Here is a 22,984-nt window from a genome sequence, read left to right as displayed (position 1 = left end):
TACTGACCTTGGCATAGGAGCTGGCCCCTGAGCGGGTGAGGCACCCAGCCTATCTGTGAGAGACTCCACTAAGGGGAATGAGCCAACCCAGATCTACCTGTGGAGAGTTAATAGCCTCACTAGCTGGGCAGGCAGTTAATTAGATAAGAAGCTGTTGGGCTTATGAGGACTCCAGGAGGAATTTAGCCCCAGAGCAGAGAAAGGTCCGGAGGACAGAGACTATTTAGGGGAGCTGGTTCGGAAGTGACTCCCAGTGGCGTCTCACCTCGCTGGAGAATAGAAGTTTAGGGAGAGAAGAACGGGTTTCCAGGCAAGGGACCAGAGCAGCCCAGGAGAACCAGCTGGGCGTGGGACCTCCTGGGGGAGGTACCGGGGTCTGGCTCAGCAAGAAGAGACTGGAATCTGGCCGAACACCCAGCAAAGGCCCAAGCTCAAGGCAGGGAATCCAGCCTGAGCGTGCTCTGTGGCTAGAGGGGTGAAACATAAGACTGATTGTCCCAGGGCGGTGGGGGTCCGGTGGAGTAGTTGCATGAAGCGTTCAGTTATGCCTTTGTGTTGTGCTTTTTCATTAAATAAGTGAGTTCCTCTGAAGAGGACACTCTTTAATAGTGGAAACCCTGCGTGGACTTGTTTATGCACCAGGTGAAGGGAAACTGAGGCAGGAGCTCACCTGTAGCATTGTGCCTGACCACAGGGGGCGTGCCGGGGGACCACCCCCACCGCCCTGGGACAATCAGTCTTATGTTTCTCCCCTCTAGCCCCAAAATAGATCTGGTTTGGTTTGGCCCCGGACCAAAAAATAAATCAAAACAAAACCAAAGAACTGCTTGGCTTGAACCAAAACTGAATATTTTTATTTTTTCTCACCAAAGCAAAACAAATTGTTGGTTTGGTTGGTTCGACCCGAAATAATTGTTGTCGGTATTTGGTGTTTCAGGTCATTTCAGGTTGTTTTCACCCCTTTTGCTGTTTTCGTTTTAGGAACCAGATCAGCTAAATGAAACCCTGTCTCGAAACAAAAAGTTGAAACGGTGCCTTTCCAAATGAACGGTTTCCACTTTTTTGACCCCCCCCCCCCTTTTGCCAAACCTCTTTGCTCAGTTCACCTGAATTCATTCATAGGTTTGGTGCCCTGAAAAATGCATTTTTCAGCAAATTTACTATTGCCCCCCCTCCCACATATCCATCCTGCTCTAATAAGGACCCCATCCTAAAATCCAGACCCGAGTACCGAGGTAGGGTCTGATTCTCATTTATACTAATGTCCTTTTACTCCACTGTGGCAGGGCCTTAAAGTGGGTGTATGTTACACTGGAGCAGGGGTAGACAAGCTGCTCGTTGGTGGCTCTGTTCCTGTTTCTGGGCTGAATGCTCTTCCCTTCCGGCGTCTTCAGGGGAGGTTCTGCAGGGGTACATTGTGTCTCCCCTCCTGTTCGGTAGGAATGTGGGGCCGGGGGGAGGGCTAGGAAGAAGGGATGGGCTGCAGTGCCTTCAGGATGCTCATGATGCTCAGTATCTGATCTAGCCAATGCTATTAGCTGTCTAGCCCAGGGTTTCAGGGAGATGAGAGCGAGCTGGCTGAAGCTCAATCTGGATCAGACTGAGGTGATGCAGGTAGGATGGTGAAAGCAACTAGATGGGAAGGTGAGTCTAGTATCTCCCACTCTGACCAGGGGCCTGTGCCCACCACCTGGGACCCAGGGTTCACAATCTTGGGGGTCATAGTGGATCTCCAGCTGATAGCAGCGAGGCCCAGGAATGGTTTTTCCCCTCTGCACCTGACCAGGAGATTGCAGCCGTTTCTTCCAGGTGCGGGGGCCACGCAGCGTAATCCACATTTTGGCCAGCTCGAGCCTGCGTTGATGCAGTGTGCTCTCCACGGGGCCACGCCTGGGGCCAATCTGGAGAGTCAAGCAGGTGCAGAATGCAGCAGCCAGCCCCCTAAGCAGTGCCGTTTGGGGGCAGCAAGTCACTGGTGCGATGTGATCTGCACTGATTGGTGTCCAGACTGAATCTGAGCTGCTGAGCTTGGTCGATAAGGCCTCAGTGGGGCTGGGACTTTGCTGCCAGAGAGACCATCCTTCCCCACCGGCCTGAAATAGCCCAGGTCTGTTGACCTTCAGGGCCTGCTGCAGGACACATCTGTTTACACCAGCTGCTGCAGAGGTGGGTGGGAGAGGCATCAGGCGAGGGCGGCGGGGTGCTTGGCGGACGATCTCCTTTTGTTTTTCTCAATTATAGCAGGGGTGACTAGAGCCTAGGACAGGGCTGCTTTGAATTTTTTTTGTCTAAACCTAATAATCTTTTCCCTTCGCCTTAAGACTCCTGCGCACTGCCAGAGGAAGGGGAACAGGCCTGGGTGGAAGGAAATGAGAATCGGGCCCATCGTTTTTAATACCTCACTCCTGCCCCACAGTCCTCACCTATTCCCGTGCCGGGCTTCACGTAGTTCTGCTGAACCTTTGGGGAGCCTAGCTCCTGTCCAACCAGCTCAGGGGAAACACCTAACGCCCGGCCTGCGTCACTCCTTGCTACTCCAGTCTGGCTCTCCCATGAGCACTTTGGCCCAATGAGACCAAGCACTGGCTCTGATCCTGCAATGGATCCAGGTGGGGAGGCCCCCGTGCCCATGCAGAGCTCCATTAAGTCAAACAGGGCTCAGCACGGGGAGCTGGGCATGTGGAGCGCCTTGCAGGATCGGGGCCCGAGTGGTTTTGGTGAGGCGAGCCAATGGGGATGAAGGCCCCAGCCCTTACTGGGTTGGGCATGGGGAGTCCAACCCCCACCCGCCCCCCCCTCAACATGCACACATTTTCAAATCAGACAGGATTTGAACCCAGCTCTTCGCCTGCAGAAGGCCCAGCTGGCGGCGCCACTGGCCTCGCTTTTTGAACTCATGTCGTCTGCACACGCTTTAAAGGGAATGAGCCCTTTGTTCATTGTATCTGCAAGGCACGACATGGCCCCGTTCAACCCAAGACCTGCGGTCTCTGGATTGCCCATTCACGAGGACTCAGCAGCACAGGGCCAGAGGATCTCGTTTTAAAAGCCACCACCACAACCGTGCAGATTTCTTCCAAACTATCTTTATTATCCCATGAGGGTACAGTAGCTACGAATCATTGTCAAACCCAAACCAGCTGCCGTCTCAGATTAACAAGGGTCTGGAGAACCCAGAGAGACCAATGAAATAAGATTACTAATGGAGCAACGCAGGGAGAAAAGTGAGTGGAAACCCAAGGACTCGGCTGCCCCTTTCATAGATGACAGCCAGCAGGAGGATGGATGTTAGAGGTGGACATGGACTGTACGTCCCACCTAGCCCATCAACCAGCTAATTCCGCAGATTTTCTAGGGCTTTAGGCAGTGTCCTTGCACAGAAACCTGCCATGTGCCCAGAGAAGGGGGACAGGCTGGGCTGCAGAGGTGCAAGATCCCCTACATATGTGCTGACCGTGCCCTGGAGGGAGCATCAGAGAGGAGTCCAGCCACCGATGGCTGGTTCATTCTTTGGCCTCTCTGTTGAGCCTGGCGACCACAAATAAGAAGGCCGAGCAGGGCCAGTGGTTTCTCTGAAATTACAAGGAGCTGGCTATAAACAGCTGATTGTCCTACATTGTTTCAGGAACAACCAGAAGCCGTTGCCGTTATGTTACAACCCGCTTGGGCGGGCTGCAAGTTTAGCAATGAAAGGTTCTGTGACCTACCAGGCTGGTCCCTGCAGCCTTCTTGATCTGTTTATTTCCTAAAAGCAAAAGATGAGATGTCTGCAAAGGGGTGGGTGAGCTAGGAGCAAGATTGCTGTGGTTTCAGCCCAGTGCCGTCTCTGGAGAGACCCTCTGCTGCTCTTGTTTTAAAAGTCATGACCCCCATATCTCCAGGGCTGGTGTTCCCACCCCCGGGGATGGAGATAAGAGCTGGTGACCTTGCTCAAAGGTGCTGGCCCTCTGTAGCTCCCAGTGACCAGTGGGTTTTGTGAGTTCTCAGCACCTTGGAGAATCGAGCCTCGAATTATTCACAGGAGCACCAGCCTCGTGGCTTTCCCCACCCACCCAATGCCAAGCTGAGCCAGGTTCAGCCCTGGTGGAAGAGGATCTAGCTGATTGGAGCAGACATTGTTCTCTTCTGCGCTGAAGATGAACATCACTATTCTGGAGGAGACGCAGAGGGAATGGCTGGCTCAATGATTGTGTCTGAACAGCGTTAGCTCTGGCTGAGGCCCCATCGCAGTTTGGAGGGGCTGTCTCGGAAAGCAGATCCTCTCCCCTGAACCACACGATGTTTCTTCCTGCTGCACAACCCAACCCTCCCAGCCCCGGTCGTCCGGTGCCAGCCACCCGGAGCAGGGCTGGACTCGGAGCAGCGGGTGCAGGATGGTGCGTTAAGGCAGTAACCCACGTTGGTTGAGATTTGGCAGCCCACCAGTCAATGAGCATGGAACCGTCCCCGCCACTCCCTCACAACTCCTCCGACGCCCCGCAGTCCCTGATTTCAAAACCCAGCGACCGCCGCTGCTGCGGGAGAGGCCCTGCTGCCTCTTCCGTGTCCGACGGTCGCTGGCCGAGCCTGGGCATGCTCAACCTGCTCCTTGCTGCGGGCTCCTGGGCGAAGGGCAGTGGCTCCTGGCCAGGCGCCAGGCACGGTTCGCAGGCCGTGTCAGGCAGTGGCGGGTGCTTGCCCAGAGCCAGGGCATCTGGCGACAGTAGCACGCTGGTGCAGCTCAGCGGCCTCAGGGAGCGCTGGCCCACAGGCTTTAGGGCAGGCCTGGGGAACGGCGGGGGCTTCTCCATCTTGGGAGTGCCGTGCATCTCCCGACCATCCCCCACGCAATAGGTCTGCATCCTCCGAACCGGGGCTTGGGCCAAGTGCCTCTCCTTGGCCAGGGCCACCGCCGTGTCGAAAGACATGCTGCCACCGTTACGCCAGCTGGTTCGCCTCTGCTTCTGGAGGGAGGTCTCGGCGGGCTCACGGCTCTCTGTGCCGCTGGGGCACTTCTCCAGAGCGCCGGGCGGGGGAGACTCCTCGTTCGACTCCATGCCCTCTGCGACTCGGCAGCACCCACCCAGGCTGACAGGGTGCGACTGCCTCTGGAGAGAGCCCCCTTTGCCCAGGCCGGTCTCCCCACCACCGGAGCTCTTCTCCGAAGCAGAGAGCTTGGGCCACGTGGACGCTTCACCTAGGTGCATATTCACGGTAGGAGGCATCCTGGCAAACTGGGGCTTGGGGGGCACTATGGGGACGGACTTCACCTGCTGGACTCGGACGGTGCTGGAAGTGACTCTCATGGGGGCGCTCCCGTCAGGGCGCACCCCGGCTGGCATGTCAGGCTCGGGGAGAGCGGGAAGGTCTGTGGGGTTCAGGGGCCCAGATTCCAGGGGAAGGCTTGTGGGGCCACTCCCCAGCGATGGGGAAGCGTCAGACCTGGATGCAAGATCCGAGCTAGTCTCAAGCAAGGGAGCAGCCTCAGGGCCACTCTCATACCCAGGGGTGATGGAGGCTTCATGGCTTGTCCCTAGCAAGGAGATGGAGGCCTGGGGACCATTCTGATCCAGGGGGGCAGCAGTGGTCTCAAGGCCTGTCTCTAGAAAGGGGGCAGTGGACATGGGGCCACTCTCACATATGGGGACAGCAGGGGGCTCGGGCCCCGATCCTGGTGAGAGGGCAGGGGTGATCTTCATTGCAAGAGGCTGAGGTGGGGCCTTTCCATTCTCCGGCTGTTTGGGCACTGGCATGGGAGGAGCAGAGCCCTCTTGGCCCTCCTGCACTCTCACTTCCTCTGGGGCACGTCCATTGGCCTCCTGGCCCTGAGCACATGGAGCCAGCTCTGTCTCCCGTTGCCTCGGGGCCTGCACCTGCTCATCTCCGGCATGGCTGGCTTGGGCGGCGTGGCCTTCGCTCTCCAGAGCCCATGTGCCCTGGTCCTCCCCAACTGGCGCTACATCAGTGGTGGGCTCAGTTCTGGGTGGGCCAGGGCCTGCTTCCAGACCATCGCCCCCTGTCACCTTTTTGTCTTCTTCTCGCTGGCCGGCTGGGCTGGGCTCCATGGCTGTTCCCTCAGCCCCCTCCCCTTCGAGCCCCTCTGGCTGGTGAAGGGCACCGTGGGGATCTTCGGCGGCCTCCTTGCTCCGACGTGGCCTGGCTAGTTCTGAAGCATGAGGGCCATCTGGCAGAGGCACCTTGGTGCTGCTGCCTTCTTTGGACGAAGAGGAGCCGTTGGTATTGCTAGGTAACGGCCCCTCAGAAGGTCTTGGGGGCTGGTTGCTCAGCATCTCTTGAGCCATTTCGCCACCCAGCGCACTCTCTGGGAGAGGCACGTCCCACCCATGCTGCGCCCCGAGCTGCTGCAGCTTCTCTAGGTCGGCAGCTAAGGGGCTCAGGTCATCGTAGGCGCTCAGGAACGCGTCCTCGGAGTCCGTCTCCTTGGAGAGCTCCTCGGTGTCGGAGCAGCTGGTGGCCATGTAGTACTGCTCCTCGTTCATGCACTCCTCGATGGAGAGGTACTCCAGGGGCGGCTCCACTGAGAACTCCAGCTAGGGATTGAAAGCACGCAGAAGGCTGGTCACACCATGACTGCAGGCGCTGTCACTGGCACGAGCGTGGCCTTGATTTGGCAGATGGAGGTTTTAACAGCCTCCCGTTTCCCTGGGTGGGCACGGCTGGCACGGTGTTCTCAGCCAGGGCCCCTCCACTCTGCATTCACTTCCCCACTGGGCCTGTCACAGACAGAATTTGCCTCTCTGGTTTCCCAGGCTTTCCTGAGAGTGGGAAGGGGCAGCTGGGGGTCTTCAGGGCAGGAGTCTTGCCTCCTTCCCGAGCACCCTTTGGGTGCTACAGAGATGGCATTTAGTAATGAGGGGACAGCGTTCCTACAGGGCGGCTGAGACAATGGGCCAATTTGTACCAGGTATGTAACCTGTAATTAATGTGCCTACAGGAAGCAGTAGCTGCATAATACAATCTATCCCCTTCATCTGGAGTGTCTGTCTGTCCATCTCTCTAATCTATCCATCCTCCTACTCACCCCTCTGTCTGTCTGTCCATCCCCACACAGTCCTTTAGCTGTCCATCCAGCCATGTCTTCCTTCTTCTCCAGCACATTCCTCTATTTATCCATCCCCAGTCTCATCCCTCTAGCTATCCATCCAGCCATGCCTCTCTCCTCCCTTCCTCCCCATACATCTGCCTGTCTGCCCATCCTCACACCCACCCCTCTCTGTCTGTCTGTCTATCCTCATACACACCCCTCTAGCTTTCTGTCTGTCCACCCCCTATCCTCATACACACCCCTCTAGCTGTCTGTCTAGCCATCCCTTCCCCTCTTCCTACAAATCCTAGCTCACTGCTGCAGTTTCTAATACACGGCTGGTGCTAAAGCCAGAATCTAGATTTCAGCACGACCGGGAACTTACGTTCATGAACCTGCTCTCCATGAAGTCATCCATTCCTTGGAAGCCATCCAGCATGTCCCCAGCAAAATCGGAGGTGGTCTCTTCCAGCAAGCTCTTCTCTGGCTGGTCGCCTTCTGTGCTACAGTCCTGCCAGGTGTCCTGGTTGTCGAGAAATGAGAAAGAGTCCTGCACCTCCATGGACAGCCTGTTCTCCTCTGAGTCCAGAGCACTCGCCGGCTTTGTATCTGCTTCAACAATTAAACACAGAAGATGGATTCAGCGAGGGGTCCCCGCAGCCCTTCTAGCTGAAGGGGGTGACACGGGACGAATGTTCCTCACAGGGCTGGACTCCAGCCCTAGGCCCAGGAGAAGACTAGGCCTCCCTGCCCCAAGATTGTTCTACAGCAGCCAGGGAATCAGCCATCACAGCCAGTTACCATGGCAGGAGTGGTACCGAAGTTACTGTGAACTATGCCTATGCGGTGTGGCTTTCTGTCCCCCTCTAGCAGGGACTAGGCCAGTTTAAGATTGAGGAGCCTGCTGCAGGCTTGGCTAAGTCTCTTAGTTCATGATGAGCTTGGAGGTCCCAGATTCGATCCCCACACTGACCAACCTGTGCAGGCTCATCAAAGTTACGTTACCTAGCGTTTCCTTTCCAAAACAAAACCTGATACTAGGAACCACAGGCAGAGATGGGGAAGCCCTCTCAGGTCCAATTCTGCTCCCCCGCCCCCAAAAGGCCTGCAGTAGGATTGTTGACAGGCTCTCAGCTGGGCCTAGCTTCTGCACAACACAGCAGACTTGGGGCGGCATCAAAGAAACGGTCCCAGCTCCCTGATTCTCGCCCGTGATACAAGCCAGAGCAGCTTGGAATCTGCTTTAACCCGTGCTAGCTGGGTATGGTTTAGTGCCCAGGAGATGATACACCAGGTGGGGATTGCTGGTGCTCTTCCCACAGCAACACGCTTCCTCTCACCTCAGTATGCCCCCTCTATGCCCATGGCTCTGGGGTGGGAGGTGTAGGAGCCAGCTGTGGCTGTTTGTACCTGCCGGCGACTCAGCCAGAGCAGGAGAGTCATGGGAGGTCTCCACTCCCTTTCCGTTGCCTAAGCAGCTCACTGGGTGCAGATGAAGGCAGAGAATCACCCCAGCATGTTCTCTAGGGCTTTGTCCAGTCCAGGCTTAGCCCCAGAGGGATGGGGCTCCCTCCACTTCCCCTCGGAGACTGCTCCACCGGCCAATAGACCCTCAGTTGGGAGCGACGGGGGGGGAGGGGGGATTCTTTCTTCGTGTAACTAGGTGAAGAAATGCTACTGCAGTCCATGGAGCTGCACCCCTTTACACCAGCAGATAACTTGGCCCAGCTGCAGATTTAACCTAAATTCCCCCTTTTTTAACTTCGTCAGGTTCACAGGCCAGCCCAGAATAATTCATCTCTGTCTCCGCCGCACCCTCCGGACGCTTGGGAGTGTTGCGTTATCTCCAGGTCTCTGCGTGCTCGAGAACAAGCTAGCCCGAAATTCAGCAACAAGGTCCCTGGATTTGGGGAGGTGCTCCTGTGCAGCTGGCTCTGGCACCTGTAGCAGCTTCATTTAAATATCCAAAATCTGAGGGTTTTTTAATGAAATATGTAAATGACAAATTGACCAATGGTGCAGCAACTCACGCCCGCTCCTGGGTTACGTATTGTGAAATGCAGCGGGATTTATTTTACGCCATTCCCGACCCATTGGACGCAATGCAGATTTTGGTACCCACAATGCCTAAATGCTTTGTCGCAGCTGCCGGGAGGAAGCTGGGGGTTTGAGCAACTGGGCTGGCAGGAAGGGAAGAAAAGGGAAGGCGTGTGAGACACAAAGGGGGAAGGGAAGTTTGTAGATGTTAAGGTCCGAATGGACCATTAGATCATCAAGTCTGATCTGTAGAGTTTCACCTCCTTCCTCCTGTATTGAGCCCAATAACTTGTGGTTGGCTAAAGGATGTCTCCCAGAAGGCACCCGCTCTGGATCCGAAGACATCTCGAGCTGGAGAATCCATCACTTCCCTTGGGTGCTTGTTCCGGTGGTTACCCACCCTCACTGTTAGAAATTTGCCTTATTTCTAACTGGAACATGCGTGGTTTTAACTTCCAGCCACTGGGTCTTGTTATGCCTTTGGTTGGGGGCGGGGGGCAGGAGACCATTGGGACCTTCAACAGAACCGGGAGCCTTGGCTCTTGGGGGGCACACCCTTGGCCAGAGAAATCCAGTTCAATGTGGGCCCAGGGCATCAGGAGTTCTGTGCTGGAAGGAAGCTGACCAAGGGAGGGAGGGAAGGAAGGAAGGAGACACCCAAGAGAAGTGACTAGGTCCAGATCCATTGCCCTGAAGTTCTGCTCAGCTTCTCCTGTGCCTGATTCTGGATCTGCACAGTTAGAAAATTGTTCCTACGAATCCAACTGAAATCTCCCTTGCTGCAATCTAAGACAATTCATTCTTGTCCTCCCCCTTGTTGAATGTAAGAATGGCCAGACTGGATCAGACCAATGGTCCGTCGAGCCCAATATCCTGTCTTCCAACAGAGGCTGATGCCAGATGCTTCACCGGGAATGAACAGAACAGGGCAACTATTGAGTGATCCATCCCCTGTCGACCAATCCCAGCTTCTGGCAGTTGGAGGTTTAGGGACACCCAGAATGTGGGTTGGTTCCCTGACCATCTTGGCTAACAGCCATTGATGGTCCTATCCTCCAGGAACTTACCTAATTATTTTTGGCACCCAGGTATATTTTTGGCCTTCACTATGTCCCCTGGCAACGATTTCCACAGATTGACTGCGGTGTGTGAAGAAATACTTCCTTTTTTGTTTTAAATCTCCTGCCTATTAATTTCATTGGCTGACCCCCGGGTCTTGTGTTATGTGAAGGGGTAAATCCTTATTCACGTTCTCCGCACCAGTCATGATTATATAGACCTCTACCATATCCCCCTTAGTCGTCTCTTTCCCAGATTGAACAGTCCCAGTCTTCTTAATCTCTCCTCATGCGGAAGCTGTGCCAGACCCCTAATCATTTTTGTTGCTCTTCTCTGTACTTTTTCCAATTCAAAATATCTTTTATTGAGATGGGGCAACCAGAACTGCACGCAGTATTCAAGGTTGGGGCGTACCATGGATTTATATAATGGTGTTATCATAGAATATCAGGGTTGGAAGGGACCTCAGGAGGTCATCTAGTCTAACCCCCTGCTCAAAGCAGGACCAATCTCCCATTTTTGTCCCAGATCCCTAAATGGCACCCTCAAGGATTGAACTCACAACCCTGGGTTTAGCAGGCCAATGCTCAAACCACTGAGCTATCCCTCCCCCCAAAGGGAGGGATAGATATGATATTATCTATCCCTTTCCTAATAGTTCCTAACATTTTGTTAGTGTTTTTGACGGCTGCTGCACATTGTAACCTATCACTTAAATCACCCTCTGTACCAGACGATGGAGGGTAGCTAATGCAACATCTATTTTTACAAAAGTCTCCAGAGGCTATCCCGGCAATTCCGGTCCAGTAAACCTAACTTCAGTACCTGGCAAATTATTTGACACTAGAGTAAAGAACAGAATTATCAGACATACAGATGAACACAATACACTGGGGAAGAATCAACATGGCTTTAGCAAAGGGAAATTGTGCCTCAATCTATCAGAATTCTCTGAGGATATCAACAAGCATGTGGACAAGGGTGATCCAGTGAATATAGTGTACTTGGACTTTCAGAACGCCTGTGCCAATGTCCATCACCAAAGGCTCGTAAGCAAAGTAAGCAGCCATGGGATAAGAGGGAAGATCCTCTAATGGATCAGTAACTGGTTAAAAGATAGGAAAGATAGGGTAGGAAATGGTCAGTTTTCACAGTGGAGAGAGGTGAATAGTGGTGTCCCCCAGGAGTCTGTACTGAGACCAGTACTTTCAACATATTCATAAATGATCTGGAAAAAGGGGTGAACAGAGAGATGGCAAAGTTTTCATATGATACAAAATTACTCAAGATAGTTAAGTCCAAAGCTGCCTGAAGAGTTACAAAGGGATTGCACAAAACTGGGTGACTAGGCAACAAAATGACAGATGAAATTCAATGTCAATAAATGCAAAATAATGCACACTGGAAAAAAATCATCTCAACTACACATACGAAATGATGGGATCTAAATTAGCTGTCACCACTCAAGAAAGATCTTGGAGTCATTGTGGATAGTTCCCTGAAAACATCATCTGCTCAATGCTCTGGGTGTCCCTAAGCCTCCAAAAGCTAGGATTGGATGACCAGGGATGGATCACTCGATAATTGCCCTGTTCTGTTCATTCCTTCTAGCATCTGGCATGGGCCACTCTCAGAGATATGATACTGGGCTAGCTGGACCAGTGGTCTGACCCAGTCTGACCATTGTTATTTGAACGCAATTGAGCAGGTGGGAACAAGGAGGCAGCTAAGCACCCCCATCACCAGCCCCGAAGTGTCATGACCCACAGGTGGCAAACCCAGGTCTATAGGAGTCCTGGGAAGGTCATCAGGCTCCAAGCCTTCACCCAACCAGTTAGAGGCCTCACCTAGAACTGGGAATCCCTGAAGCCCAGCTCAGCTAGAAGGCTCTACTCCTGGGCCCCAATTGGTGGAACACCAGAGCTTCTGATTGGCCCACTGCCCCTACTTAAGCAAGAAGGCGAAACAAGAAGTTGCCTGTACACTTGGGCTCTGCCCCGCTTTGGATTGCTCACCTAGTGTTACCCGCTCTTGGTTTCCTCCTGCGGCCTGACTCTCCGTTCCTGACCGGGCCTCTTGGTTCTGAACCCTGGCTGCTGTGGGGACCCAGCCCCCCACCCGATGTTAATCACTAAGCCCAGCTGCCTATGTCCCAGCCCTAACACTAAGTGCTCTGTGGACACAGGTGGTTTGTGGACCACCGTTCGGGAACTGCTGGCCTAGTGGTTAAGGCTCAAATTCACAAAGGACTGCAATGCGTGCTTGAGTTTTGACTCCAGCGGACCTACTCACACGTTTAAAGCGAAGTGTATGCTCGAGTGCTGTCCTGAAATGGGGCCTGCCACACCCGCCTGGGATTCAGAAGACCTGGATTCTCTTTCCACCTCGGCCGCAGATTAATGCTCTGTCTGCGCTACGGAGACCATCCGGCAAAGCCCTCTAGCCCAGACGTCGCCCACGCCGGCAGACGGGGTTTTTAACAGCACCACTAACGACACCAGCTACATTCCCAGAAGCCCTCTTTCCCTGACCCCTTAATCAACAAGGCTTGAGCTGCACCACACATTTTGCCGACATGGCGATGCTGGCTAGGAGCCTGACCAAAAATCACCCGCCCTAACTGGTGTAGCGGTGCCAACAAAATCCCTGGTGTAGCCGCACGTACACCAAGAGAAGAGTGCTTCTGGAGGTGGTGAGGCTGAGTGAAGAACTCTTTTTGCCATCTAGGGGGCTTTGCCGGCATGCCTGTAGCAGCCAAGGCTCCGTAGAGTAGCCATGCCCTCACTGCGTCCTGGTGGGCAGGTCATGCCTCTGTGCCCCTACATGGGGATAGCAAAACCAACCCCCTTAGCCCAGAGGGCTGTTATCAGGCGTCACTCATGCGTGTCTGGGAAATGCTTGGAGCCCTCTGGCACAGGGAGGTGCAGAAAGACACAGCATTGTTATGCTTGACGGTCTCTAGGTCCAAATAAACCCTCAAACTCTCTCTGCTGCCCCCCTGCCCCCAGGACACTGTAGCTAGCTGTGATACTGCTCTGGCCCCCGGCACCGCTGCAGCTGAGGCAGGAGCAATGGAAGTGCCCGAATGTGGGAGGGCCACTGGCGCCCGAACCGTGGCCCCGCCCCCCCCCCACGCGGAGCCACCGCCCCAGGCCCTGCCCCCACACCGCCCCTTCTCTTCAAGCCTCTGCCTTCGTGCCCCCCGGGGCCCTGCCTCATGCTACCTCTTCCCCCCAAGACTCTGCCCCCCGCTCACTCCTCTCCGCCCCTCCCCCGTTACTCTCCCTTACAGCTGGTAAAACGTGCAGTGGCCATGTCTCCCTGGTCCCCCCTGTTCCAGCACCCCTCGTCTAAGCCCCTCACAATCTGTAGGGAATTGATCCTCGCCACTAGAGCCGAGTGGATAATTGATTGGTCAGGGTGGGGGCTGAATCTGAAATAAATTCCCATTCCAACCTAACCTGAAATGCTTTGGGTTTTTCCTCCTCCAAACAGAACAGCAGCGAGCAAAGGAGTTTGGGGGCTGAATGAACCACTTTGTTTGACCTGAAACGGCTTGGTTTGATTTTTGTTCTGGGGTGTCTTTCACCTTTTTTAAATAACTAAAGCTAGCTTTCAAAATGAAATTGTTCGGTTTGACTCATTTGCATTTATTCAACCAAAACTTTTTGCTGACTGTGACCCCGATTTGCAGATTGTTTCGGTGCCTGCCAAAGTACGTGCGTGAGGGGGTGTGTGAGGGGGGGTTGGGCACATTTACTCTTCTCTGCACACAACCCCGCCGTGAGGTAGGACAGGGCTACTGTCTCCATTGCAAAGAGAGGCACAAAGTGACTTGCACAAAGTCACCCAGGCCAGGGAAAGGAACATTGGCCTCAGAAGTCCCAGGCTGGCACGTTAATCACTGGTCGAGCCTGCCACTCTGCACAGCCGTGCCGTTGGAGGAGCTGCCGAGAAATGCAAACTCGCCAGGGCTGGGCAAATGTCACAGTGGAGACTGGAAGCTTGGGGGGGGGGGCAGGGGGAAGGCCAGGTGAACCCCTAACCTACTCATGCAGCGGTGGCAGAGGAGGAGAGCGGGAGAGAGGCACGTTCAGAAACAACATGGGGTAGAGGAAGGGAAAGTTCCCTAATTACGCCCTGTGGGTCTGAAGTCTGGCTGCCTCATCACTGACCTGCCTCAACTCAGAATGGGGAAGTGAGATGCAACGAACTGCTTCAGAGGGCACGTCACCTGCCTCTCCTCCCACCCACGCCTGGGTGGCTGTTGATTCTGTTGTGTACTGTGTGTGCTGGGCTATGAGCTCCCTAGGGCATGGGCTGGCTCCATGATTTGCGTGCACAGCACCTAGAACTATAGGGCCCCGATCCCTTTTTGAGGATCCTTAGACACTGCCACAGCAGAGCAGAACGCAGCCTGCATGTCAACATAAAGACGATCTGACACTGAACTGGACCCAAGTTTGGGTCCCAGTCATAGGTGCCAACTTCCCCTCTTTCCTGTGGGTGCTCGACCCTCCTCTGCCCCCTCCCCCGCTCCACCCCTTCCATGAGGCCCCGCCCCTGCCCCGCCTCCATTCCAACCCCTTCCCCAGGGTCCTCGCCCCAACTCTGCCCCCGCCCTGCCAACATTCCAACCCCTTCCCCAAATCCCCGCCGTGGCCCTGCCTCTTCCTCTCCTCCTCCCCTGAGCGCGCCACGTTCCCACTCCTCCCCCGCCTCCCAGAGCATGCTAACACTGCCAAACAGCTGTTTGGCGGCGGCTGGGCGGGAAGCGCTGGGAGGCAGGCGGAGGAGCGGGGACGCGGCGCGCTGAGGGGGGAGGAGGAGGTGGGGTGGGGGGTGAGGGGAACTTGGCTGCAGAGCACCCACTAATTTTTCTCTTCCCCTGTGGTCCCAGTGCTTTTCGCAAAGTCTAGGGTTCTGGATCCAGGGCTCTCATTCAGGCCGACCTCTAGTTCTTAACAATCTCAGATGTTCCTCCTCCTAACCGCGAGGTGAAACTTAAAACCACAAGTCCAGGTGAAATTTAAAAACACAACAACTGCTGGGGTTAAAAGTCTAATTCAACGCCAGGAGCAGGAAAGTCCTGATTACCCATCCGATTCCCCTGCAAAATACAGCACGATAACACATGCAACCAATGAAACACAAGGCGGGAGCAATCCAGCATCAGAACCAATTCTCACTGGCTGAGAGCACCCCGCGGGCAGGGCACTTTACAGCTGATGAGAGCTGCTGCTTCTTACTTTTATAGCTGCCACCCTACATGTACAGCTGCTTCCCTGTCCGAACTTGAGCTCAGGTCCCTGTCGAAGCGGATGCCCTCACAATACTTACTGCACCAAGAAGCTCCCAGTTCTGCATTAGGATGCCTCAGGGCGGTGCCAGAAATTAGTGCTAGACCATTTGTTGCAAAGAGGGTGGTGATCAATTGTTCTCTTGAGTTCAGGAGAAGGAGGATAGGCTTAAACTGCAGCAAGGGAGGTTTAGGTTAGATATTAGAAAAAGCTTTCTAACCCTAAGGCTAGTTAAGCTCTGGAACAGGTGACCCAGGGAAGCTGTGGAATCCCCAGCCAGGTGATTTTTAAGAACAGGTTGGACGCACCCTTATCAGGGATCGGCAGGGTTTACACGATCCTGCCTCAGCACAGGGCGAAGGACGAGACGCCCTTCCAGCCCTCCAGTTCTCGGATTCTACAATGTCACAAGTACGCTCACAGCTCGAGCCCTGCACGGACACAAAATTTGTATCCGCATCCAATCTGTGATGCGCAAACATGGTCCACAGCTATAAAGCGGAGAGCTGCAGATTTGCAGGGCTCTACTTACAACCCCAGTGCATCAGCTGCTGCAAAGAGAAACGGAAACCTGAACTTGGCCCCGGGCAGGGGGAGAAGCTTGTCAGTTTACCCATAAAATCTATTTGCAATTTTCACATTGTTGCACATTTTGGACTGAGGAGATCTTAAAACTCAGGTCGATTTAGGCTCCAAAATGCAGGAGTTTGGTACAAAACACAATGTAAGAAAACCCCAAATCAGTAGTCACATTTCAATTAAATTTTCGGTTATTATCGTTTTTGTTTAAATTCCAATTTAAAAACAGTTTTTCATTTGGATTTCACCCCCCTGTGGAGTGTGCGACCCTGACACTGAGGCACTGTGCTAGCTCCGTGACACTCAGACTGACACTCGGGAGCAGCAAGTGGCTTGTTCATGTGGCTCCTGCAGCTCTTTGCAGCACCTGATATTAAAACACGGGGTGATTTAATTATTAACCCGTCTGAGTTATTACCCAAGCAGGATGCTTTTACCGTGTTAGTTACCAATTGGAGAATACTTGGTCAGTCATTTTGCTGTGCGAGTAATATATATATATAGTAAATGAAACCAAGAATTCACACTCCCGTGGCTCTTTGGGGTAATGTTGATCACTAATTTGGCTCCTGAACCACTGAGGTCTGAGTATCACTGCGCTCACATAACCCACTGGCCAGCATGTATTACCAGCCTTCCCGGCTCTATGCCTGAGGATGCGAGTCTGTTACCAGCCCGTATAGGCCGCCGTAGGTCTTTCATTCAAGCTGTAGCCACTCCTGATGCCAGCTCTGGAGATCCCCAGTGCCTCACACCAGAAAGTGAAACTGACGCGTCTGTCTATTTCGCAGGAAGGATTCAGTGGTGAAATATATTTTAGACTTCAGAAATTCTTTACATTTCTTTCTGCCCCTTGCACAAGGAACGGGGGTTTGTACGGCGCCTGATGCTACGGAGCACTATGGGAGCGGTTTTCAACCTGTGGTCCACAGACCTCTGGGGCTCTGCAGACTATGTCTAAGATTTCCAAAGGGCTCTGCACCAGTATTCAAAATATTTTAGGGGTCTACAAATGAAAAAAAGGTTGAAAACTATGTGAAGATGCACTACGGTAATAACAATAATTTATAAGAGTTGGGGAATTTTTCATCTTTAATTTGACAGCGTCCCTATTCGTTCTGTTATTTTTTGCTTTTTAGGTTATTAATATTCTAAGGACCATTCAATCCCGAGAATGATTTAAGGATTAGCAAACCTGCCTTGCAGTGATTGACTCCAGGAGCTCCATCTCTTTAGCTTAACAAACAGAAGGTTAAGGGGTGACTTGATCACAGACTGTGATCACCTACACGGGGAACAAACATTTGATAACGGGCTCATCAGTCTAGCAGAGAAAGGTCAAACACAATCCAGTGTCTGGAAGTTGAAGCTAGACACATTCAGACTGGAAATCAGGTGTGCATTTTTAACAGCGAGGGTAATTCACAGTTGGAACAATTTCCCAAGAGGGGTGGTGGATTCTCCGTCACGGACAACTTTGATCATGACTGCCTGTTTCTCTAAAAGAGCGGCTCTAGGGATTATTTTGGGGAAGTCCTTCCCAGGCCACAGGGGGTGTTTGGGTGCCTGCAGTTTATTACCCCTCATCCTTAGAATTCTCTAGCACTTTTTCACCTATACACTTTACAAAGCTGGGTCAGCATCATTGTCCCCATTTCCCCAAGAAGGCGGCTGAAGTACGGATTGGGGCCACCCAAGGGGCCAATGGCTGAGCTGGGTATAGAAAGGAGGGATGAAATGCTGGTCCTCAGGGGAGTTGGGATTTCAATAGGGCCACGACTTCAGACTGGGTCTCCTGACTCCCCATCTCATGCTGTGTCTACCTTTGGAAATTCAACACCAAGGCCCAGATCTTCAAACATCAGTGGGTGTTAAGTACCTAAACACCTTTGAGGATCGGGAGTGACTGGGCCAAAGTCACCTAACAGGTGAGTGGCAGAGCTAGGGATGGTGGCGGGATGGGACATGACAGGACTCTCCCCTCAACATGGACCACGCCTGCAAAACAGATCCGAAATCAAACCAGCTGCTTACCCATGTGATCTTCCTTGGCGACGGGGATCTTAGCTCCCAGCCGCTCCTCCGCTTCTAGCTCCTTGGATGACCTCTCCAGAGCCTCCTTGTCTAAGGGGCTGTAGTTCAGGGCCGGGCACTCCAGCCCCCGGGTCAGGCGGGACAGAGAGATGTTGGAGGTGATGTGGAAGGGGACAGTGACCGAGAAGGGGACGGAGATATGGACCCCAGCGCACTTCTCTGCCCGGTTCTGCGCAGTCTTGGGCGAGCGGCCCTGTGGGGCGCCCCCCACCAGCGAGGCCCGGCCGGCCTTGGGGGTCGTGGGCTCTGATTTGGCACTGGCTTCGCCCTCGGACTCCAGCGTTTGCTGCCCCTCCTCGCTCTTGAATTTCCCATCAGGGTACTCGTCCGACTCCAGGAAGCTCTCCTCCCGGGAGGAGGGGCTGTCGAAACTCTCGCGGCGCTGAGGGGCCTGCTTCTGTGATCTCTTCCTGCCCAGCCTGGTGTTGTCTAGATGCAAAGAGGGAGACAGATCAGAGACCCACCCCACATTCAGGAATCGGGTGGGTGCCCAAACTGAGGGGCACCAGGGCGAGAGACTGCAGCTGCCCTGCTCCGCCTGCGTTGCTAAGCCTCTGTGAAAATCGCGGTGTCCCAGACTGGGTGGGAATCGTGACATGAGCCCAAGGCTGCCATTTCCCCACGATTCATTGCAGCAGAAGAAGCTGCACAGCAGCCGGAGCCGCCGGCACAGGGAATGCAAGTCGCCCCATGGGGTGGCGGAAGCGGGCATTCGTGCACGCCTGTGTGACGTTATTGACTTGAACTGGGACCGTATAGAACATTGTTGCAACCAAGGTCCTGTAGTGGCACCAAATCTTGTATAAAGGGGGTCAAATAAGGTGTCTAAGATGAGGTTATGGTTTGCTGGTAAGGATTGTACTATCTGTTTGCATGTATCATTTTTGTATTTAAAGATATAAGTATTGGCTCTATACTGTCTGTATTGCAAACTTATGCTATGCTTCTGGGTGACACCCCAGCCAAGTTGGTGTCAGCTCTGCCTAGCCTGCTTGATGGCCCATTAAGGACCATCAGCTATACAAGTGACCCACTGAGAGAAGGCAGACACGCCTCGTGACTCAGCAAGGTATGCAGGGACCTGCCTGTGGACAGAACTCTGAGGTTTTTCCAGGCCACGTGAGGGACAGCTTGTCCTTGGGACAAAGAAAGACCACATGGCAAGAGAGTATAAAGAGCTGCTGCAGATCCTCCATCTGGTCTTCAGTCCTGCTTCTTACCTCTGGAGGAACTTTGCTACACTGAAGCTTTGAACCAAGGACTGAATGACCCATCCCAGCTAGGGATGTTCTCCAGAGACTTAATTTGAACATGCAGTCTATTCCATCACTGCTATAAGCCTGAACCAAGAACTTTGCCATTACTGTGTGTAATTGATTCCATTGAACCGATTCCAGCTCTCATCTGGATCTTTTTCCTTTTATGAATAAACCTTTAGATTCTAAAGGTTTGGCAGCAGCATGATTTGTGGCTAAGATCTAATTTGTATATTGACCTGGGTCTGGGGCTTGGTCCTTTGGGATCAAGAGAACCTATTTTCTGTTACTGGGGTATTGGTTTTCATAACCATCTGTCCCCACAATGAGTGGCACTGGTGGTGATACTGGGAAACTGGAGTGTCTAAGGAAATTGCTTGTGTGACTTGTGGTTAGCCAGTGGGGTAAAACCAGAGTCTTCTCTGTTTGGCTGGTTTGGTTTGCCTTGGTGGGCATAGAAACCCCAGCCTTCGGCCGTAACTGCCCTGCTTTAAGCAATTTGTCCTGAATTGGCACTCTCAGTTGGGTCCCGCCAGAACCAGCCTCGTTACAGTATCCTGCCGACTATGCCACTGTAATTCCCTTAGCAGCTCCACGTGAAAGACTGCGGGGGAGGAAAGGGGGGATGGTCTTCAGCTGGCCCCTGCCAGGCCAGGATGAGCCTGAGGAGCCTGCCAAGGCAGATCAGAGGGAAGTCCATCAGCGATCTCTGAACTCAGGGGCACTAGGAAGCCACCGGGCTGTCCTCCCACAAGGCCAGATTCAGACTGGGTGTGAGCAGCTGCAACACTGGGGGAAAGGAATGGATTTGCACCAGATTATGGTGGGGACCCGATTCTCAGTTACACTGCGGCCCCTTCGCATCACTCCAGCAGAGCCGAAGGGGCCTTCAAGGGAGTGTGACTGATTTACCCTCACTGGAAGGCAATTGTGTAAAGGGGCGTAATGCCAATGGGGATCAGGCCCCAGGTCTGAATTTGACCCCCTGAAGAGGACTGAGCCGAAATGGGGAGAGAAGCAAAGGCTATAGCTAGGGTTGCCAACTCTCTAGGATTGTCCTGGAGTTATGTCACGTGATGAAACCTCCAGGAATACGTCCAACCAAAATTGGCAACCTTCGCTATAGCAGATCCCCAAGCATACAAGAACCAGTTGGACTGCGGAAGGCAGGGCAATTTCCATCAATATTTTGGACAAACTTCACTGAATGATATTCAACCTTATCAACTGATATTTCGGTGTCCTAGGAGCTGGTTGTATTAAATATGCACATGTTTAGGTGTCAGTGGGATTGTACGTAACTTGTCTAGGAGTCGTGGCTCTTGTTATGAGCTTCAAAGGACTCTTGAAACCAATGGGCTATGAGAGAAGCGAGCTGTTTGGTAAGTAGGTTTCCTAGGTGATACTTGGGAGGAAGGGAATGCAAATACCCACCTCTGGACCTGACCTTTGGAAATTTTGCCCTGGGGAGGGGAATTTTGTCTACAAAGGACCTATTCCCAGGATCAAAAGGCCCAAATGGCATAAAGGAGGAACTCAGATTCATGGGACTCTTGTTCTGAGCAAAAGGAGTGATGAACTTGTAGCCATGGGAAAACCCCTGGCTGGGTTTGATGAACTGTTCCAGCCAGAGCCCTTGCTGGAGTTGCGGGGGGATCTCTGGCTATTAGCATGCGGGTAGGTTCTCTGATTGTTTTTAATATGTTTCTTTGTAATGCTTTTCCCTTACGAATAAACATACTTGCTCTGTGGGAGCTTAACTGTGGCAATTACGTTGTTTACCGTCTCCGAGGAGAAAAGTAAAGGAGCCCGGCTTAGGCAGTCTGACTGGGCTGGGGAATTCACAGTGTAGGCGGGGAGCCGTGCAGACTGGAAATACCCTGGCCAGGAGGGAGAGGAATGCGCCTCTCTGCCCAAGAGGGGTGACTCCAAGGGAGCCGGAAGCGAGACAGTGGGTGTCCTTGCTGGACCACAGAGGGGGATATAGACAAACACCCATAAGTAGGGGCCCTACCAAATTCACTGACATGAAAAACGCGTCACGGACCGTGATATCTGGTCTCCCCCGTGACATCTGGTCTTTTGTGGGCTTTTACCCTCTACTACACAGATGTCACGGGGGGGAGACCAGCATTTCTCAAACTGCGGGTTCTGACCCAAAAGGGGGTTGCAGAAGGGTCACAAGGTTATTTCAGGGGGGTCGTGGTATTGCCACCCTGACTTCTGCGTTGCTGTCTTCAGAGCTGGGTGGCCGGAGAGCGGCGGCTGCTGACTGAGGGCCCAGCTCTGCAGGCAGCAGCGCAGAAGTAAGGGTGGCAATCCCATGCCCCGCCATCCTTCCTTCTACCCTGCTGCTGGTGGCGGTGACTCTGCCCTCAGAGATGGGCTCCCGGCAGGGCCGTCCCTAGCCATTTTGGTGCCCTATGCAGCCCCCCCGCAGGGGTGTGTGGTCCCAGGCTTCCGTTGGGTGGGGAGCTCATCCCAGGCCTCCACGGGGGGGCAGGAGCAGGCTTGGGGGGCATGGGGGAAACCGCCCCCCAGCACTCACCGGCGGAGCGGAGAGTGGGGCCGGGTCGATCCACTTCCTGCCGCTTGGTGAGTGCAGGGCAGGCACTCATGGGGCAGCGGGAAGTGGAGTAACCTGGCCCCAGCCCGCTCCGCTCTGCTCCCCTGGCTCCCAGCCTTGGGGGACAGGGGGAAACCGCCCCCCAGCACTCACTAGTGGTGCGGCTGGGAGCCAGCAGCATGGAGCAGGCTGTGGCCGGGTCACTCCACTTACCGCCGCCGGTGAGTGCAGGTCGCCCGACCCCTGCTGCAGTCCTCAGGGGAGTGGGGGCGGAGCAGGGGCGGAGCTGGGGCTTTGGGGAAGGGATGGAGTGGGGGCCGGGCTGGGGTGGAGCAGGGTTGGGGCCCATGGGGAAGAGGCGAAGCAGGGGCTGGAGCAGCATGCAGCTGCTTAGGGCACCAGGAAATTTGGTGCCCCAATTTTCCTGGTGCCCTACGCAGCCGTATGGGTAAGGATGGCCCTGGCTCCCGGCCTGCAGCCGCCGCTCTCCAGCAATGAAGGCAGCGCCGCTGCCAGCAGCAGCGCAGAAGTAAGGGTAGTAGTACCGCAACCCCCCCTGCAATAACCTTGCAACCCCCCCCCCCGCAACTCCTTTTTGGGTCAGGACCCCTGCAATTACAACGCCGTGAAATTTCAGATTTAAATAGCTGAAATCATTAAATTTATGATTTTAAAAATCTTATGACTGTGAAATTTACCAAAATGGACGGTGAATTTGGTAGGGCCCTACCCATAAGAGGTGGTCGGGGGAAACTGAGTCACGCCTTAGCACCGGAGGATGGGCTCGACGGCCTCCCGAGGTTCCTTTCAGCCCCGCAGGTTTACAACTCCCCAGGATTTCTCCACCTACCATCGTTCGCATCCGGCATGGAGCTGAGGGAGTCCATGCTTTTGGCCGGCCGCAAGCTCATTTTAACGGATTTGTCGTCTGCAAAAGAAATACAGTACACAGCTGAACAGGAGCGACCGTCCATCAGTGGACGGAGAGACTCTCCGGGCAGGTCTACACTGCAGCCGCTACAGAGGCACAGCTACAGCGCTGCGGCTGTGCCACCATGGTGCCATAGCG

The 22,984-nt window shown here is 53.9% G+C and overlaps 1 protein-coding gene across 4 annotated transcripts in view; it reads right to left on the bottom strand.

Annotated features, from left to right (window-relative positions):
• Positions 1-3,070: 3,070 nt before the first annotated feature.
• The window catches only part of ARHGAP30 (Rho GTPase activating protein 30), a 49,035-nt gene continuing 29,121 nt past the window's right edge, over positions 3,071-22,984 (bottom strand). For 2 of the 4 annotated variants that reach the window (XM_037882983.2, XM_037882984.2), the window contains exons 9-12: positions 22,766-22,843; positions 18,034-18,522; positions 7,410-7,636; positions 3,071-6,530 (exon numbers count right to left, since the gene is read on the bottom strand). In XM_037882983.2, coding sequence (XP_037738911.1) covers positions 4,458-6,530; positions 7,410-7,636; positions 18,034-18,522; positions 22,766-22,843 — 2,867 coding nt within the window. In that variant the 3' untranslated portion in view covers positions 3,071-4,457. The remainder of the gene's footprint in view (positions 6,531-7,409; positions 7,637-18,033; positions 18,523-22,765; positions 22,844-22,984) is intronic. The other 2 variants (XM_037882986.2, XM_043535302.1) reach the window with 1 other exon arrangement.

The sequence above is a fragment of the Chelonia mydas genome, chromosome 24, assembly GCF_015237465.2.
Source record: "Chelonia mydas isolate rCheMyd1 chromosome 24, rCheMyd1.pri.v2, whole genome shotgun sequence".
NCBI classification, from domain to species: domain Eukaryota; kingdom Metazoa; phylum Chordata; order Testudines; family Cheloniidae; genus Chelonia; species Chelonia mydas.
The sequence above is the reverse complement of the archived record's forward strand: the minus strand, read 5'-3'. Positions and strand labels throughout refer to the sequence as shown.